This window comes from Ochotona princeps, chromosome 9 (genome assembly GCF_030435755.1).
Source record: "Ochotona princeps isolate mOchPri1 chromosome 9, mOchPri1.hap1, whole genome shotgun sequence".
NCBI lineage: Eukaryota > Metazoa > Chordata > Mammalia > Lagomorpha > Ochotonidae > Ochotona > Ochotona princeps.
The window spans coordinates 71,563,608-71,582,602 of record NC_080840.1 but is presented as its reverse complement, the minus strand read 5'-3'; the positions used below and the strand labels follow the sequence as shown (position 1 = coordinate 71,582,602).

At 45.7% G+C, this 18,995-nt stretch overlaps 1 protein-coding gene and 1 pseudogene across 2 annotated transcripts in view; both read right to left on the bottom strand.

Annotated features, from left to right (window-relative positions):
- Positions 1-2,720, bottom strand: part of OSGIN2 (oxidative stress induced growth inhibitor family member 2) — a 29,713-nt gene extending 26,993 nt beyond the window's left edge. Inside the window, exon 1 of one of the 2 annotated variants that reach the window (XM_058668776.1) lies at positions 2,631-2,720. Coding sequence is in view for 1 of the 2 variants with exons in the window: in XM_004598104.4 (XP_004598161.2) it covers positions 2,017-2,060 (44 nt within the window). In the remaining variant the exon portion in view is untranslated. Of the gene's footprint in view, positions 1-2,016; positions 2,319-2,630 lie in introns of those variants that run through there. The other variant, XM_004598104.4, reaches the window with a different exon arrangement.
- Positions 2,721-16,393: 13,673 nt separating this feature from the next.
- Positions 16,394-17,872, bottom strand: LOC101523160 (E3 ubiquitin-protein ligase TRIM39-like; annotated as a pseudogene).
- Between the last annotated feature and the right edge of the window lie 1,123 nt (positions 17,873-18,995).

Below are 18,995 nucleotides of genomic sequence, written 5' to 3'. Positions count from 1 at the left end.
CCACCTCCAATCCAGTTCCCTGCTTATTGCCTAGAAAAGTACCAGAGGATGGCTCAAGGCCTTGGGCCCCTACATCCACATGGGGGACACAGATGAGGCTCCTGCCTTCTGGCTTCGGATCGGCTCAGCTTCAGCCTCTGTGGCCATTTGGGCAGTGAATCAGCAGGCAGAAAATCTCTCTGTGTCTTTCCTTCTCTTTGTAACTCTGCCTTTCAAATAAAAATAAGTCTTACAAAAAAATAAAAGGAAAAAAAAGAAAATGTAACAAGCTTCTTTTCTGTCCCTGCGGACAAAGTAGAAAGGGTTGGCGATGATCCGTAGCCTCGTGGCACCAGCAGCCCATATGGGCACTGGTTCGTGTCCCCGCTGCTCCGCTTCCGACCCAGCTCTTTGCTTCTTTGCTTTTGGCCTGGGAAGGCAGTGGAGGAGGCCTGGAGCCATGGGCCCCTGCACCCATGTGGGAGATCTGGAGGAAGCTTGCGGCTCCTGATCAGCTCAGCTCCAGCCTTCGTAGCTGTTCGGGGAATAGATGCAGGTTCTCTGTCTTTCTGTAAAATCTGCCTTTCCAATAAAAATAAATAAATTTTTAAATAAATAAATAAATCATGACCTTTTTGAACCTCCAGAAAAAAAAAGGACAATACAACAAAAACTTGTTGGTATTGTCCTTACCCCAAATCTGAGTAGAGATAAGCATGTGGTGCCTGGCATTTCCATTGGGGGAAAGGAGTGAATTTCACTCCGTCCCCTTCTGAGTTCAATCTGAAAAGCATTTGGATTGCATTTTCTGAAACTCATGTTAGTGTCTCAGGCCTTTCGGCTCAACAGCTTTTCACCAGAAAAGTTTGCTTCCCCAAACTCTCCAGCGTCAATGTGATCATTCTCAAACCACCACAAAGCAGTCAACGGAAAAACAAAACAATGAAACTCGATGCACGTTAAAATCCAGGAGCCCAGCACGTGAAAACAATTTCTGGTGTAACATTTGCAATTAGGAGACTCATATAAAGTCAAGAGGGTCGACCAGCAGAACTGCTGTTACAACAGGAGGGAGGTGGATCAAGTCTTCCAGTCTCTGGATTTACAAGGAAGCCTACCTAGACACTCATAGAAGGAAAAACTCGCTGCTTTTGCTAGTATGTACTTCACCACTGCAGTAAATAAGGTCGGTGATGCGTACTAACAGTTATTTTAAAAAGACACACAGTATTTCCAGATAGTTCCCACTGTAATGTGATATGAAAACATTTGTGGTGTTCACTGATAACAGATGTGTTGCATATAACTGAAGGAAATGTTGAATTTAAAAGTTCAGTGAAAACAGCAATTCTTCTCATGCAAATTCAGGCACTACCTAAATTCTGTGTTTGGACCGCCATGCTATACCTGTTAATCAGGTTTTTCGTAAGTAAGTTTCACACAGCACCATTCTAGAACATCTCTATGACAGCAAACCATTAACAGTCTCTCCACTAAGATTATTTGAACCCCCTTCCCCAATAAGTTTTTTTTTTTTAAATCTTTCTACTGTCCTTTTGGTCTTTCTCCCTGTTAATGGAAATGCTCGATCTAGAACACATGTTCACTTTTAAGACTGGATACTTTGTATCACCCCCTGAAAGCTTCACTGGTGAGTGCAAAATTGTCATTTTTCAAATTTCTGCAACACATTCACATACCATCTTAAGTCAGAACCTATATATAACTAGATCGTTAACACTAGTTCCCGCCCATCCTTGCACGCAGTTATAACAATAATAAGGGAGAGCCCTTCATGGAACCTTTGCTTTTAAAACTTTGTACTAAATGGCCGTCCCAGCCCGCCGTAACCGACTCGCCCCGGGCCTAGCTGGTCTCATAGTCCCGTGACCCGCGCAGTACAGGGAGAGAGGAAAGGAGGACACTGGAGTAGGGTTCCCTGAAGCCAGGAGCCCCCCGGCTGGGGAGGCCGAGGCGCAGAACCCGGCGGGACGGTCCCCTGCACGCTCCCCCTCCCGTCCCCGGCGGGGAAGTCACCTGAGATGACCGGCCAGGGAGCAGCGGCAGCACCACACCGGCATGGAGCGATGCGCGAGGGCCGCCCGGCGCAGCCGCCAGGGCCGCCGCCTTCCTCGGCGGGGCCGCCTTCCTCGGTTGGGCCGCCTCCCTCTCTCGCGCTCCCCGGGTCTCGGCCCGGAGCTCCGGCCGCGGCGCCTGGCCGTGCCAGCGGACGCCCCTCGGCTCGGTCGCGCCCGAGTCCGGCCCCCGGAGAGCGGCTTCCGCTCCTCGCCTGCGGGGAGCCCGGCGCTGGCGGCGGGTGATGTCGGGGCGCCGCGTCGGAGGCGGGGCGGGGCGGGGACGCGGCGACGGCGACGGCCGAGGCGCGCGGGCTCCTCCTCACAGGTGCGGCGGCGGCTGACGAGGCCTGCGATTGGTGGCGCCGCGTCCGCGGCGAGGGGCCGGGCCCGATGGAGAGGAGGCTTCGGCCGCCTGGCGCGGACCGCTGCGGAGCCGGGCGGGACCCGTCGGGGCTGGCGAGGCGGGCGGATGCTCGCAGGACGAGCGGGGAGCTGCGTCCGGTGCGGCCTTGGCGGCCTCGCCGAGGATCCCGGGAAAGGCCGGGCTTCCCGCCCCAGCACCCCCCCACCCACCTCAGCGCGTTTCCTCACGCCGGGCTGGGTGCAGATGCCTGCAGCTTCAGGCGCCGCGCGTCCCTGACCCCGTATCTCAGTCACCCGGGAGAACTCACCAAACAGCAGGTGCCTCGCCCCATCCCTCCAGGGGTTCCGTGCTGGGCAGCTCTGATGATAGGGGGCCCATTTCCCGTCCTTACCCAACGCGGCTATCGATGGTCCAGGAGTGTGAAGATTATCTACATCTCTGGCACGTTACAGGCAGGCCGGCTTCATGCCCTGCAGGGCGGTTTGTAGGAGAGCGAAGAGCAAGAACATGGTTTTTTTCCTGTCCCTCCAAAGGCTTGTGATGCAATTGGAGTGAGCACTGAGTGAGTCAGTATGTACCGGCTTGGTGATGGTCAGAAATGAAACGCCTGGTGGGGACTGGATATACTGTTCCACAGAGGGTGTCTTTCTGCATTCCCAAACAAGCCCTAATGATTTTTTGGAGCTGAAAGATAAGTTTATGCTTTTAAACAGTTTTTTTTTCAAGTTCACAAAAACTTGCTCAAGTTTCTCCTTAACTGTACAACCTAAATATATTTTCCATTCTTAAAAAATCCTATCTTTTTCAACTATGAAGTGTTGAGCTCGTTCATTTTTAATATTGGTTCTGCAAATGTAGCATGACATTGCTTCTCCCATGATACTAATTTTTAAAAACCCCAATTCCTCAAAGTTACTCCATTTCGATCTAGAAAGCTTAAATGAATATAAATAAGTGAAATAGAAACTCTAAATATATAAGAGAATGTTTATACATAGGTAACTGCTTTCTATACATTTTTCATTTTAAGGCTGTTTGCACTTTCGGTGTTCGTAAAACAGTTTCCAAGTCAAATAACGAAGTGGACTTACCACGTTTTACATTTGATGATTTGTCATTTCTAGTTAACATTATGGCATTGTTTCTGTGGTTCACAGTGCATATCCGCATTTATTTATTTGAAAAGCAGAGTGATGGAGAGAGAGAGGCTCTCACATGCGTTCATTCACTCCCCAGATGCCTGCAACCCCTGCGCCAGGCCAAGCTGAAGCCAGGAGCTAGGCGCTGCACTGGAGTGGTGCAAAACCAAGCACTTGTGTCGCTTGCTGCCTGCCAGGCTTGTTAGCAGGAAGCTGGATGGGATGTGCAGGTGAGGTTTTAATGCTAGGCACTCAGATATGAAACATGGAGAGCCCAAGTCAGGGCTGAACCAGCATGGCAGCAAAACCTATCCCAGTGGCTTAGAACTAAACCAGGCAGAGTGACTACAAATGGGGCATATCAGAATTTTCATATTTTTATTTTGAAGTAAAGTCTTATTTAAATATAAAATCCAGAGTTTGTGTGAGATTGTGGGAAGACAGACTGATGTTGTTGGTGAATATGAAGATTGGTATGTAATCCACAACTCCCTGGCCTGTAGGATAGGAACGCAGTCCTGTTAGCACCCGCAAGACTGTATTTAGGGACTTACCTCACACTTCATGGTGGCTTCTGGGTTTTCAGTCTCATCTGCTTCCAGTTTCCCTACCTAACAACTCTTCCTGGTATATAGTGTACCAGTCTCTTATGTGTTAAGCTATGGTGTAGCTAAGAGGACTGTGTGTGTTCACACCTCCATTGTGCTAGTTGTATGATTATGGAAAATGTCTCTGAACATCAGTTCCTCATCTGCAGCAAGCATAATAGGGGCCAGCATAGTGGCGTGGAGGGTTGGGCTGCTGCCCGTAATGCTCGTATATCCTATGGGTGCTGATTGAAGGTCTGCCAATTCCACTTCAGCACAGCTCACTACTAATGGCCTAGGAAATCAGCAGCAGATCGCGAAGTTCTTGGGTCAGGGTGTCCCTGTGGGAGACCCAGAGGAAGTTCCTGGCTTCAGCTAGCGCAGTGCTGTTGCTACAGCTGTTTGCAGAGCAAATGTGTGTCTCGGGTTGGTGATTGTTGGGAATGACACGCCTGGTGGGGACTGCGTATACTGCTTCACAGATCTGTGTGTCTGTATCTCTGTAATTCTGCCCTTCAGATAATAAATAAGTAATCTTTAAAAAGCAACCAAGTTTTTAAAAACATAATAGAAATTCATTGGTTGTGAGGTTTATATTTGAAAAAACTTAGAAATCACCACAGTGTATGGCCCCTATGAATTGCTGAAAATATTTCTTTATTAGTATCAATAACAATACTATACATTTCTTGAAGTAGAATTCTGTAAAATGTGTGCTATGGGCACAATCTCGTCCCCCCTTGTGTTGGGGGATAGGGTCTGTAAGGATTCAATTGAGGTCACAGATGGCTGTAGGAGGTGCCTAATGGTCCCAGTGTGATAAGGCTCCTGTCCCTTTGAGGAGGAGGTGACACTGGAGTTCATTCTCTCCTCTTTATGAGGACAGGAAAAGCTGGGAAGAGAGTGCTCACTAGGGACCAAAATAAACTGTTACATTAATCTTGGAATTTCCAGGAACAAATTTATTTTGCTTAAAACACCCAGGTTGTGATATTTTTGTTATAGCAACCTGAATTAAGAGAACATGTTTTTGCTTTTTGAGAAGCAAACAAATATTAATGTAAACTGTTCAGAATAAATTTACATTTCATAAACTATGCAAATCTAAGAATGAACTGCATCAGAAAAGACAGTCATCTGATAATACCTCAGAGCATTATAGAAAACACTCTAGGTGCTGGCGTTGTGAATAGCAGGTAAAACCTGCCATTTGCTATGCCAGCTTCCTGTGGGGGCACTAGTACAAAGCCCTGGCTGCTCCACTGCTGCTCCAGCTCCCTGCTAATGGCCTGGGGAGACAAAGGAGGATGGCAACAGTGCTGCTTCCCCCGCAGGCAGGTGGGAGACCAAGAGGAAGCTCATGGCCTCTGCCTCAGCCTGCCTCAGTCCTGCCTCAGCCTGCCTCAGCCCTGCCTCAGCCCTGCCCAGTGACACGATCTGGGGAGTGAATCAGTAGATAGAAGATCGTTCTTTGTCCACTCCAGGGAGTGAAACAGCGTATGGAAGATCATTCTCTATTTGACTTTCTGCCTCTCTGTGTGTCTCTCAAACTCTGCCTTTTCGACAAATTAAATTAATCTTTTTTTTTTTCAAAAAAGAAAATACTCTAGAATTTTGTAAAATTAATTTGAAGCATTGGGAAGCTCAGGTGCCTTCAGATGTGTTATTCTCAGCCCACTGGTACTTTTACTACAGTGAAGACCTTTGTTTCTGTGTCAGCCTGGAATTCCCATCAGTTCAGTTCTGTATCTAGATGGTAAAGAGTTGGGATGCCTGCCTGAATACTTGCAAACTTGGAAGCAGTAGCTGTACTGGTGACTTAAAATGAGATTTGTTTTTCTGTAAACCAGGAGACAGAATATCAGGCAGGCATTTTACTAAAAAAAGATAGGATTTATTCTTTTGGTTTATCGCAGGTTGAGTTATAAAGGATAGCTAATTGAAGGATAAAAGAATTTCTTACAGGATATTACATGTTTTGTAGAATCATAGGAGATTATTTTTGCATTACTACTAGACAAGAGGGAAAAAGATAGTGACAGAGACAGAAAATATGGCTAGTGATATGTCAGGAATCCATCTAGGTTTTTAACCTCAGAATAGAAATTCCAGAAAGTGAAAAAAAAGAGGAGGTGCTTGAGTGAAATGTAGTTAGTAAGCAAAGAAATTTTAGAACTGAAGGGAGATGCGAGAACCGAGTGGGAAAAAGGAAAAGATGTATATATAGATATATCATACATTTGAGGATAGCAAGGATACTCTGAGGCTTCCAGAGTGCAAATTCAACTTCTCCGTGAAGAAAGGCAAATTAGGGCCCGGCGGCGTGGCCTAGCGGCTAAAGTCCTCGCCTTGAAAGTCCCGGGATCCCATATGGGCGCCGGTTCTAATCCCGGCAGCTCCACTTCCCATCCAGCTCCCTGCTTGTGGCCTGGGAAAGCAGTTGAGGACGGCCCAATGCATTGGGACCCTGCACCCGCGTGAGAGACCTGGAAGAGGTTCCAGGTTCCCGGCACCGGATCGGCGCAGCACCGGCCCATGGCAGCTCACTTGGGGAGTGAATCATCGGACGGAAGATCTTCCTCTCTGTCTCTCCTCCTCTGTGTATATCTGGCTGTAATAAAATGAATAAATCTTTAAAAAAAAAGAAAAAAGAAAGGCAAATTAGGCTGGCCACAGTATTTTATCAAAGGGACAGGATTTGAGGAGACAGCAGTGCCTCTGAACTTAGAATTCTGTCAAAACCTATTGAAGAAATATGCAGGGCAAGATGGAAAAGACATTAAACATAAATTGACAGTTCTACTTCCCAAATATTCTTTTTTAGGATGTTACCTGAGGTTGTAGACTGGAAGGACAAGGAAATTTTCCAAGACATTGGAGCAGATTGAATCTAATGGTAGAACTAACTCAGAAAACCCGTGAAGGTAAGTTACGCGAGGACAGATGTACGACAAGCGAGAAAGGGAACTGCCTAAAGAGGAAGAGGCTCTGGGTCCCAGACGGTTGTGGGGGAGGAAATATTGAAGAAATACTGATCAGGAACAAAAAGGCAACTTGGAATCCAGTAGGGTGGAGGAAAAATAAAACTTACCTGAGCAGTACATAGTGTTTTCATTGATCCCAGATAAACATTTACTCAGTTTCAGGTTTGCAGTCTGCTTACAGACAAAGTAGGAATCCTTTATGATTACTCCCTTTTTATAAGTTAAAAATTTAAAGAGAATTTTCATGGGTACATTTGCATTATAATATTAAGCATGATAATGTGTAAGAGAGGTGATGAGAAGGATAAATTATATGGAATTTTTACCTGATGAAACAAAGAGGTACCAAGTGTGTTATATCAAACTTCAAATTTAATCCATTGAAAGCTAACAATAGTGACCTAATTTGTTAGGTGTGGCTGGTAGGGGAAACTTGGGATGGTTTAATGTAGTGAAGTTCTTATGTGTTTCGACAGGAAGTTTGCAAAATTTAACATTGATACATCAGGAATTAGCAGCATTAACATAACATTTACAAATGGGAAGAAACTAAAAAGATAAAAGTGGTTGCCTTTAGAAAAAAATATTGAAGGGAATGGAGATGGTTGGAACTTACTGTATTTTTGGTTTTAATTTCATTTAAATTCGTTTATTCATTCATTAACAAGTATTATGTGGCGAAAGTATACCAAGTGCAAATAAATGAAGTAGACTTTAACAGTGAAGTTGGAGACAGGCTTTTTCTATCACAATTTGAAGTGGAATGTCACGCAAACTTGATCTTCCAATGTTTTTGGTTAGGCAATTAATGTCTACCATGTTATTACATGAATCTCTTGTCATTCGTCTTGCGTTCTCATCCACTAACACAGACTTTTCCATCGGCTGACATTCTGATGGTCTGCTTTGCTGGGCACTCATGAATTAAGCCACAAAGCAGGCCTTGCCCACCTTTCCTTCCCAACAAGTTGGACAAGTGTCTGACGATCTCTGCCAGGGGGCTTTGTGGTTCCAGGTGTTTATAAAATTATAGTAGGAACACTTAGGAGCACATGGGACAAACTCCTTGGAAGTAGAAATGAGAACAAAGTCTTCTACTTTGGGCGAATGCCAGAATGGTGGGTCTTAACCATGTTGTGTATTAGAAGCCCCCAGGGGCTCCTCATAAACAGTGGTGTCCAGACACCACTTCCTCTCCTTCATGCCCACCCCTCCCACACATTGCTACCATTAAGTTAGTGAAGTCTCCAGGGATGAGACCTCAGGCCTATGATTCAAATCATTAACGTGCAATCCACCTGCAGTTTCTGCACAATTGATTAAACTGGCAAACAGACTAGGGTGGCAAGCCCTTTGTCAACCATGTCCATTCTGATATTTGTAACATGGTTAAAGTCTGAGAAAAAAACTGCACTGGGTGCCAGGATTTTGGTGCGTTGGATTAAGCTGGCATCTCCTGTCAGAGCACAGGTTTGAGTTCTGGCTGCCCCGCTTCCAATTCAGCTCCTAGCTGTTGCACCTGGCAAAGCAGTGGAAGATGGCCCAAGTACCCTTGGTATCTGTCACATGAGGAGCCTGATGGAGTTTCAGGCTCCTCTCTGTTGGCCTGGTCCAGCCTCAGCTGTTGAGTCCTGGTTGAGGGTTGGTTCGCAGATCTCTCTCCCTCTCTTCCTTTTCAATACATAAATAACTGTGAAAAAAGGAGACAGAAATATGCTCACTTTTTTGATATTTTATTAGCCTGGAAGCTCCATCTGGATCTCCCATTTGGATGGCAAGAGGCCAGGTGCTTGGAACATCTTCTGATAACATCCTAGAAGCTTTAGCAGGGATCCAGTTTAGAATTGAAACTACTGGGATGAACTTGTGTTCTGAAAGGAGACACGCATAAATGCATGGCTTAATCTACTGTGTGACAATGCATGGGCACCCAACCTCTTTTTTTTTTTCCCACTGATTTAAATTTTTCTTACCTGTTAGTATCAATGTTTCCTCTCCCCTTCGTTGCCTCCCTTTGTTTGGAATTTTTCCTTGGCTGTTCATTTGCTTAGGACATTCTTGCCAACATACGTGTGTTTAAGTTCCTTACATGCTTGATGAAGGTGACTCCTCCTCTCTTTAAAATCATAGCCTATTCTCTATCCCTTAATGGCACTCTAATCTTATTACCTTGTTGGAGTTCTACCACAGCACTTACCACTTTCTCACATATGATTTGCTTGCTTATTATAGCTATTGTGTAAAACATGTTTCCTCCCACTAGAATGCAAACAGATGACAGAATTTTCTTTGGCTTGGTTCACTAATAAAACCTAAGTGTCTAGTGCTAGTGAATACTCCATAAATATTTGTTGAAATTAAGGGGCCTCTTAAATAGCATTTGGCTCATTATCTGCAGGAAGGATTTGTATGCAGCTGTGTTATGGAATGTGTGGTTGGAATGTGTTGCCATTACTCTATTACCTAAAGTCTTTCAGGAGTTCCGAATCTTTCTACAGCAAATGTCTGTCTCCCAGTGAAGCTTGCTGGCTGTTTGGGCTGACAGCAGTCTGGGCTTTAATCTTACTTTCTTCACTAGCTGTCTAATATTGGGAAAGTTTCCTTTCTCTTCTGAGCCTCACTTGTGTAATCCCTAAAAAGAAAGGAATTCCAAGTTCTCTTCCTCTTCTGTGCCAGTGTAAGCTTGAAATAACACGAAATGTTAATTTTTGTGTTTTACATTTTCTTATGAAAGCAGTTGAAAAGCGGCACCAATCTCCATATTTCCACTTAATTTGGTATGACAGTGAAGATTTATCCTCTTGGAAATCAGACTGTGCTCATGTCAATCCTTGCTTAAGTACTTACTATCCGAGTACCAAACAAGTTACTCAGTATCTCACAGCCCTAGGTCCTTCAGCTGTAAAGTCAGTGCAGTAACAGTACTGATGTGATTAGGCATTGTTACATTTACTGCGAAATTCAGTTAGATTTTTTTTTATGGAAAATGATGTAATAATACTTCCTGAAAAGAGCTCCATTAATTGTTAACTATTGGCTTTCTATGAAATATTTATGGAACTAAATGCTAAATCAGAGGCTGTTGATTTAAAGGTTGTTGTAGACAGAGTCAGCCCCATGCGTTCTATTTTGGCAGGGATGCAGTGCAGGCGGAAGAGCAGGAGCGTTTGGGTGTGGCCCAGTTGGGAACCTTGGCCTGGGCAAGCTTTAGTAGCGTTAAGTGGAGTCAGAGCATGCCATGTGATTGGCTACGGGTACTGTTTGGTTTTCTTTGGTTAGTTCATATTTGCATGTGTGGACAAAAGTTAAGAAAGTTTTTAATTACTAGCCAAGTCCTAATTATTTGAGGCCACTTATTGCAGAATTTACTCTTTAGCTTCCTAGCTTGTCATTAGTGGTAGAAATTTGACTTTCTGGGCTGTTGGAGATAAGCAAATCTGTTTTCTATGCAGGCTGTTGCAGATCTGGTTGTATCTGGCCTGCCAGTGTCCGTTTCATATTTGATCTTCAATATGGGCACCAGTTTGTGTACCAGCTGCATCAGTTCCCATCCAGCTCCCTGACTGTGGCCTGGGAAAGCAGTGGAGGATGCTCCAAAACCTTGGGACACTGTATCTGCCTGGAAGACCTGGAGAGGGCTCCTGGCTCCTGACTTCAGAATGGCCCAGCTCAGGCTATTGCAGCCACTTGGGGAATGAATCACCAGACAGAAGATCTTTCTGTCTTTCCTTCTTTCTGTAAAATCCAACTTTCTAATAAAAATAAATAAATCTTTTTAAAAAAATGGCTTTGTGGGCACAATGTAGTAGCCTAGTGGCTAAAGTACTCGCCTTGTGTTTGCCGAGATCCCATATCGGCACTGGTTCTAATCCCTGCTGCTCCACTTCCCATCCAGCTCCCTGCTTGTGGCCTTGGAAAGTAGTCGAGGACGGCCCAAAGCCTTGGTACCTTGCACCCATGTGGGAAACCTGGAAGGGGCTCTGAGCTCCTGGCTTCAGATTGGCTCAGCTCTGACCGTTGTGGCCACTTGGGGAGTGAATCATCAGATGGAAGATCTTCCTCTCCGTCTCTCTTTCTAATAAAAAAATTTTAAATCTTTAAGAAAATGGCTTTGCATTACAAATGTCCTTTCTATATAATCATCATCTTCAATGATTATTTTCACATTACATAAAGGATAATTCTAAAATGATTTCAACGTTGTATTTCAAGATAGGCCCATTTCCCACATTTTCCTTCTGAGGGTTCAAAAATTTCAATTTATGACATCAAATAGGATCATTTCATAAGGAATAAAGATGCTGCTTAGTTTTATCCCTTCTTTTTGAGTCTTTTAAGATTTATTTATTTTTATTTGAAAGGTTGATTCATAGAGAAAGAGGAGCAGAGAGAGAGGTCTTCCATCTGCTGGTTCACTCTGTTAATGGGCACAGTAGCTGGAGCTGGTCTGGTCTGAAGCCAGGAGCCAGGAGTTTCTTCCAGAACTCCCACAGGAAGTAGTAGGTGCCTTAAACACTTATGCCATCTTTTGCTCCTTTTCCCAGGTCATTAACTAGGAGTTCGGTTGGAAAGGGAACAACCAGGACACAAACTGGCACCCGTGTGGGATTCCGGAGTTGAAAGCAATGATTTTATCCTTTGGACCGGAATGCTGACCCCTCAAAGTGTTTTTTTTTTTTTAAAGATTTATTCATTTTTTTATTACAGCCAGATATACACAGAGGAGGAGAGACAGAGAGGAAGATCTTCCGTCCGATGATTCACTCCCCAAGTGAGCTGCAATGGGCCGGTGCTGCGCCAATCCGATGCCGGGAACCAGGAACCTCTTCCGGGTCTCCCACGCGGGTGCAGGGTCCCAAATCATTGGGCCGTCCTTGATTGCTTTCCCAGGCCACAAGCAGGGAGCTGGATGGGAAGTGGAGCTGCCGGGATTAGAACCGGCACCCATATGGGATCCCGGGGCTTTCAAGGTGAGGACTTTAGCTGCTAGGCCACGCCGCCGGGCCCCCTCAAAGTGTTTTTACAACTAGACTATATGTCCTTTTTATTTGTTTGTTGCTAGTTCTTGGTGTTCAAGTTCTCCTATTTGTTATGTCTGTTAGTAGTTTCTTGCACTGATTGGTTCCTCAGATTGTAATCTTCAACTGTAAATTCATTTTCACTAGGGATTTGCTTGGGAGTTTCTTCTGTTTTCTCACTATGTAGAATCTTACCTACAGGGTAGTTTTACATTTGCTTCTGCCTAGACTGAATGGGTTTCACCATATCTGGATAAGTTACAACGGGAACATCTGACTTTTGAGTCATTGGGATCAAGCAGACAGAATGAAGTTAGACTCCACAACTACCCACAGACTGAGGTACTGGCTTCGTCTAGGTGACTTCTTTGCCACCCAAAGTCCATACAGAAGATAGGCTTCCTTGTACTTTCCTAGATAGGATTAATGGCCAAGTCTTCTGCCTTTCATTGAATGATCAGAGCTTTATGACTTCCGCTAGCATATAAGAAGCACAGATGGTAGTTGACCATTTTGGCTAGAACACTCTTGTGTGCTTAACAGAATCTCAACACCTCTCTTTTAAGCACGGTGTCTGGTTTCAAAGTGTCCCTTAACAGGGAAGAACTTCTGACTTCTCATCTAAATCCGAAAACTTTGGAAAACTTTGGAAATTGAAAGAAGGCACTATTGTTCGTCACTCTGGAAGCAGTAGGTGCAAAGCAAGCCTGTCAGTGGCAGGCCAGTTACATTTGTGGTCGCCCTGTTTGCTAAGCACTGTTTCGTATGTTCCATTCCCTCTGCGTCTCTGCAGTCAGAGGCTTTTCCTGTTTATTTCTAACTTCACAGAACATCCAAATCTTCCACTGTTAGGTTTGATCTCTGTGTTTTTCTTCGGAGGGAAGAGTCCTTCTAATACACATGTGCTGAATGTTGGCTTAAGAAATACTGAGTTATTATATGTAATTCTTTATAATCTTTCATTGATTCTTGTGAATTCTAATTAGGCTGCTGATTTCTTATAATTATGCTTGTATCATAGAAACAAATTTTTCTTTGCTCTTGAAACAGTTGACTGAATTTTGCCTAACACATAGTTTAAGAATGTTAAGAATGTTCATCATTATATGCAATGATATAAATAATATAATGATAATTCTTTTTCTTTCCAAATGATCAAACCAATACAGTAAACTTGAATTCACTATTAGTGTGCATAATAGTTAATACTTCATTATTGCTTGGCATATAATTATACCCAGTAAAAAAGCTCTTCACTTCACTATGGCAGTAGAATTTATGTCTAATTACTTATTACTCAGAGTCAGTGTTCTATGCTGTGGGAATGGGACAAGGAAGCTCTTAATTGACTGAGGTACCAGTAAAACAGTCTAGAAATGACACTAGCATGTAGAACAGAACAGAATGCCCCCCCTTTTTTTTTTTAACCTGAATGAAGTCCCAGTGGGCACCACGAATTTGGCTTGTAATGGAAGCTTGGTTACCAGACCTGAAGTACAGGCAGAGAAGCAGAATACACAGGCACAAACGTACACACGTGTGAAGTCTAGATATACATGGCACAGCCGCAAATTCAGCAAGTGTCCAAGTAAGTGAAGAGCTTTTAGAGAAGGAACTGTCGCCTCTTGCAGCTACTTTGTTTGTGTGCCATCTACTCTTCAGTGCCCCGTGGGTGACTCATTCCTTTGGACATGCATTCTTTCCCTCTGGCATGGTCCTCTAATGACTTCTTCCAAGCGCTGCAAGCCCAGGCAGAGCTCTCAGGGCTGCCAGGAGAGATCCAGTGAAAAGACTACAGCTGGCAGCTTGTGCCCATTGTTGGAACTTGGCTGTCCGGGCACCAGTGTGGTGATGGCCTGCACTTCTGCCTCTGCTGCTCTGGCTCTTGTTTTTCCCAGATGACTGTGATCTTACTTCTTCCTACTTTGTATTTTCACTTGAGGTGCTCCTGTGGCCAGCCCGTCCTCATGGGCTTTGTTTGATGGAGTTTTTTACTTTCTTAAATGGAAGGTTAGTGTGTAAACTCGAATTCATTTCTGTGTTAAATGTCATGGCTTCATATTAGGAAGATACACTTTAGAAATAAAACTTGAAGTGAAAAAGAGATAAAATGTGATTTCTTGTATCTACAGAAGAAAACATGGGTATTCTTTTACCTCAATGATCCATGAAAAAGAATATTTCTTCCAGAGACTATATAGCTAACCCTAACATTGAAAGAGAAACTGTATGTGTAATGCAAACACAAATAAATTACATAGAAACACACTCATCTGTTTAATATACATAAAACCCACCCTCTAGATAGTTGATAGTACCTGTAGAGGCTACTATTCCTTGTGTGTGTGTGTGAGTTTGTTTTTTCCCCTTCTGGTCTCCTTCCACAGGTTAGGATTTTTTAACAACATGTCACTTTGGCTGGGCCAAACTCAACTCTGGCCATGGGGAGAATGATAGAATTTGTGGTCTGAGCTTGGAGGGCTGGTCCTTGTCCGGACCTGCAGGACACGACGCTCAAAGCCTGAGGGTGGACTGGGAATGCTGTGCTGCTGGCCCAAGAAACACACGGACACACGTGCTTGGTGGAAAAGAGTGCCTCTTGCTCTTTATTTTACTCATATAGATACCTTCTTCTCTAGGGGAGGAGGAGGAGAAGGGGAGGGGTTTCCTGGAACTAATTATCCTCATTGAAGCAGGGAAGGAACTAATCATCTATATTGAAACAGGGGAGGAACTAATTATTTGAACAGGAACAAGGGTGGAGGTTCTGTTCTGCTTGCTCTACACAGAATGTTCTGGCCTGATATCCTGCTTGCTGTGGCCCTGCTTGCCCAAGGCAGGCTTTGCAATGCAACAGGCTGTCAGGTAGGCCAAGTCTAAGGCCCATAAATCTGTGGCTCCTAACAGGTCCTCCTCAATTGCTGATGCCTGTGCAGTGGACAGCATGTCCAGGTGCACGTTGGGGGGGCCAAGATGGCGACCTCATTTGGGCCTTCAGAGTACAGCAAGTGCCATGTCAGAATATGGAGAACAGAATGCGTTGAATTTTGGCAACAATGTCTGGGTGAGTAGGTGCACTGAGGTGGACTTTGTCAGACAATGGACCTTGGTGAAGGGTGAAAGATGGTAGTGACAAACCAAAGCCTGCCTTGCATGAACAACAACACAGGCCAGATGCGCAAAGGCTGAAGGAGGTCGCTTCCCTGGCTTTTTCTTACACACTCACACACACACCACCTTCCTCTACCCTGTCCTTAGGGGTGAGAGTCTCCATTACCTTTCTTCCTTCGGTAGGCTTGTATATTGCCTACCGACAGGGTTGACAGCTTGGGAGGAGCTGCCGGCTGCCATTCTTGATCCCCTTTCTCTGATGCCCAACTTGCTCCTTGCCCGTTCCCTTGGGGAAAACTGGGGAAAGGTAGACTTGTCTTACCCACTCTCTTCCAGCCTGCTTCTAGGAAGTAGCAGGGGGAATGACTTCTTAGAGACAAGCCACCCCACCCCGAGGGAGCCAGCGAGCAGCCCACTCTGCTAGCAGGTGAGGTGGAGGTCTGGGGCCTCTTGTCTTTTCACCTGCCCCTTCTCCCTACATTTCTAGTTTTTCTGGCCATTGCCCTTCATAACCTCAAACCCACTCTGGGACCAGAAGGTAGAAGGAATATTCTTCCTTTTCATTTGCCTCTAGGACTTCTCGTGTCTCCTGTTCTGACCTTCATTTTACTCTTCTTGATGCCCAGTCTCCATCCTTGAAACCACTCAACTTCCAGATGCGTGACAGCAGCTGTCACTCATCTTTCATTCAGTCTAGAGGTGCATGACCTGTCATCTTCCTTAGGAAACAAGACTGTCCTGGGTTGAAGCGCCCCCTGGAGGATGTCATGACGTTTGGTTTCTGTCTCCAGTTTGAACAAGTTAGCGCCTCTCCTGGACTTTTTTGCTTAAGTAAAAGCTCCTCCTTCCTTGCCAACCCATCTCTGTGCAACAGAAAACCTGATGAACTCCAGGGAGAAACAAGCCCCTGGGAACCAGCTCCCATCCTAACAGTGAGGAGGGATGCACAGCTGTGCTTTCACTGCAGCCCATTCAGACCCATTCCTGCCCACAAATCATCAAGGAAACCAGAGTTTTCTGAGATGATTCCCAACAGCAACTGGGTTGACATGAAACCATTCCTGCAGGGCGCAGGAAGGAACGCTTGTATTCTGGACCCCAACTTATCCCGGTTTTTCCAACGTCCCACCCAGTCACTCCCAATCCCTTGGAAACCTGATGGTGAGTGGTGCAGTATTCTTCCAACCGCCCGAATGCTTGGGTAGAAGAGTGGCCAGAGTTTCTCTGGGAAGGTGTCGGTGAAGTGGGTAGATATGAGAGCAGTCTGTGACATAATAAAAGGACAGCGTGCCAGCCTCATATTCTAGGAATATGTCTACCCTCTTGGGTTTTACATTGATATGCAACGGGGTGGTATTGGCTGCATATTTGTCCCTATTTTACATCCGTACCTGCCAATAGCCAGTTTCAGGGAGTGGAGTCAGCTCGCCCTTCTGGCTCATGAGTCCCGGCACACGCCCACTGCCCAGTAGTTCTTGTCGCCCACCTCCACCTCCCAGTAGTGTTGACCTGAGATGAAGCCTTCGGTAGCCAGGACACGGTTAGAAGGTGAAGCTCCGTGGCGTTCCTGAGGTCACAGAGTCTTGTCTCCACAAACCTGGCACTCTTACGATCTTCAGAGAGGACTAGGTTAGCATGAGCAGTCTCGGGGTCCAGGATCACATCTGCTGGCGGGAGAAGCCAGAGTTGGGAGCTATTCGCTGTTCAACAATTCTCCTTAGGGCAAAACACTGTCGGGGAAAATTGCTGAAGTTCTTTTCCAGCTCTATAGATACTGAAGTCACTTCCATGGACTTCACCTTCTCACATTTTTCCAGGGTACTTTTGACATCCTTAAGCATCTCAAAGGAGGACTATAAGCGCTTGCCCTCCACCTCTGCAGCTAGTTGGGCGAGGTCCCAGCGCCTGCCCAGCGCCTGTCCCAGCGGTGAGCTGCGTTTTCTCACAGTTGCTGTAGGATGCCCTGTTTCTCCTTCTCTGGCCGTGAGAGCAACGCCTGCTGCTCTTCAGCCACCTGTGAAGGTCTTCAAACTCCGGCAGGATCTGCTGCCGGCAACTCTCCACTATTCTCTTGAGCTGGGCTGGCTTCTTCTCGAGGATTTGCAGCGGGTAAATTCCTGTAGCTTCTGCTCCAGCGGCTCCAGGCACTTCTGCAGCTTTTCCTTATACTCCTGGCTGGCGTCATTCAGCGGCACAATGTGGGCCCGGTGCGTGTGGGAGATCGCACATATCAAACATAGGGCCTCCTGGTCCTCATAGCAGAAAAGGCTGAGGGCCACATGGTGCTGGGGGTAGAGGCTTTCATCCTGGATCTTCCGCTTTACCGCCTGGAGCTGCTGGGCGATTTCCACCATGCTGCCGAGCTGCCGGTCGGCCAGAGGCTGCAGTAGCGGGAGGTTTTCCCACACACGGAACAAGGGAAGTCCCTCTTTAGGTCCTCCCACCAGCGTGTCATGCAAGCCTTGCAGAAGTTGTGTCCACACTCAATGATGACCGGTTCCTTCAGATACTGCAGACACATGGAGCAGCTGGCCTCCACCTGGGTTCTCCAGAGCAGCAGCTGTCAAGGCTGTGGAGGTCCTGGCCTCTAACAGACTTGTCTCTGCCGTCATTTAACTGGGGGAAGGAAAGCGGACTTTGAAAGAAAAGGTTAGCTGAAGGTTTCACTTTTTTTTTTTTTTAAATTCCTGGCCTGAAATTTGTTCTCATGCTACACATGGTAATTCTAGTCTTTAATCATCTTCTAGATTCAACCTTCTCTTTCCTTATTTCTAAAACTCCTAGGCGTCAATGTGTTCTTTTCAGAGTCAGATCTTCAGTCCCAGCCCGGCCTGCTTCTCCCGATCTAGGTCCATTCTACTTTAGAACTTTAGTTTCCAGACCAAAATATCCTACTTGCACACATTTTTTTTTTCCTAACAGATGAGAGTGGAATGAAAAAATGGCATATAATTCAAAGTCTTAATGAAGACATCTGCAATGATGGTAGAGGTTCATGTCACAGAGACATTTTTCATTACAGTATGCTGGAGCCCAAGCCCAATTCTCTGCAATGGTCTCGCTTGGTGATCAATTCAATGAGTCAGGCGAAGGCAGTGACCACTCTTCAGGACACTGTGACAAGCCTACAGGATGTGGACTCTATTCTTGACATGTCTTTCTCATCCCACTGCTAGCTCTATGGATTTGGAATCTGTGCCTCCTCTGAGGTATATGTTACTGAGCTTAGGCCAGTAACTTCTTGAAAGGTGACAAGTCTGAATATTCACCAAGGACTGGAATCTTCGAAAACAGCCACTGACAGCTAATTCCTTGGACAAACACCTCTCTAGTGACTAAGTTTCTGAAGTGGTTGATAATTAAGAGGAAACAAATGAGGCAGTGAAGTGACACCTGAAAAGACGTGTGATGAGTGGCACTGTATGCACGGTGAGGGCCCAGAATGATTCCACACTGGCCAAGAAGTGATGGGAAAGAAAGATGGGCTAAGTGGGTGGGGCGAGGTGGAGATGAGACCTGGAGCTATAGTGGCAGGAAGGCTTGGCATGCTTCAGGGTATCCTTCCTCGTCCTCCATTCGATGTCTCCATGCAAGGACAAGCTTCAGGGACGGACTCCAGTCTCAGCTATCATCTGGCGACCTCTCCCGAGTGACGTCCCAAACTCAGTCCTCCCCCTCACCCCCATCTCCATCTTGTCCCACCAGATCTTCCTGGCTGAGGGGTCTGAGAGGGCA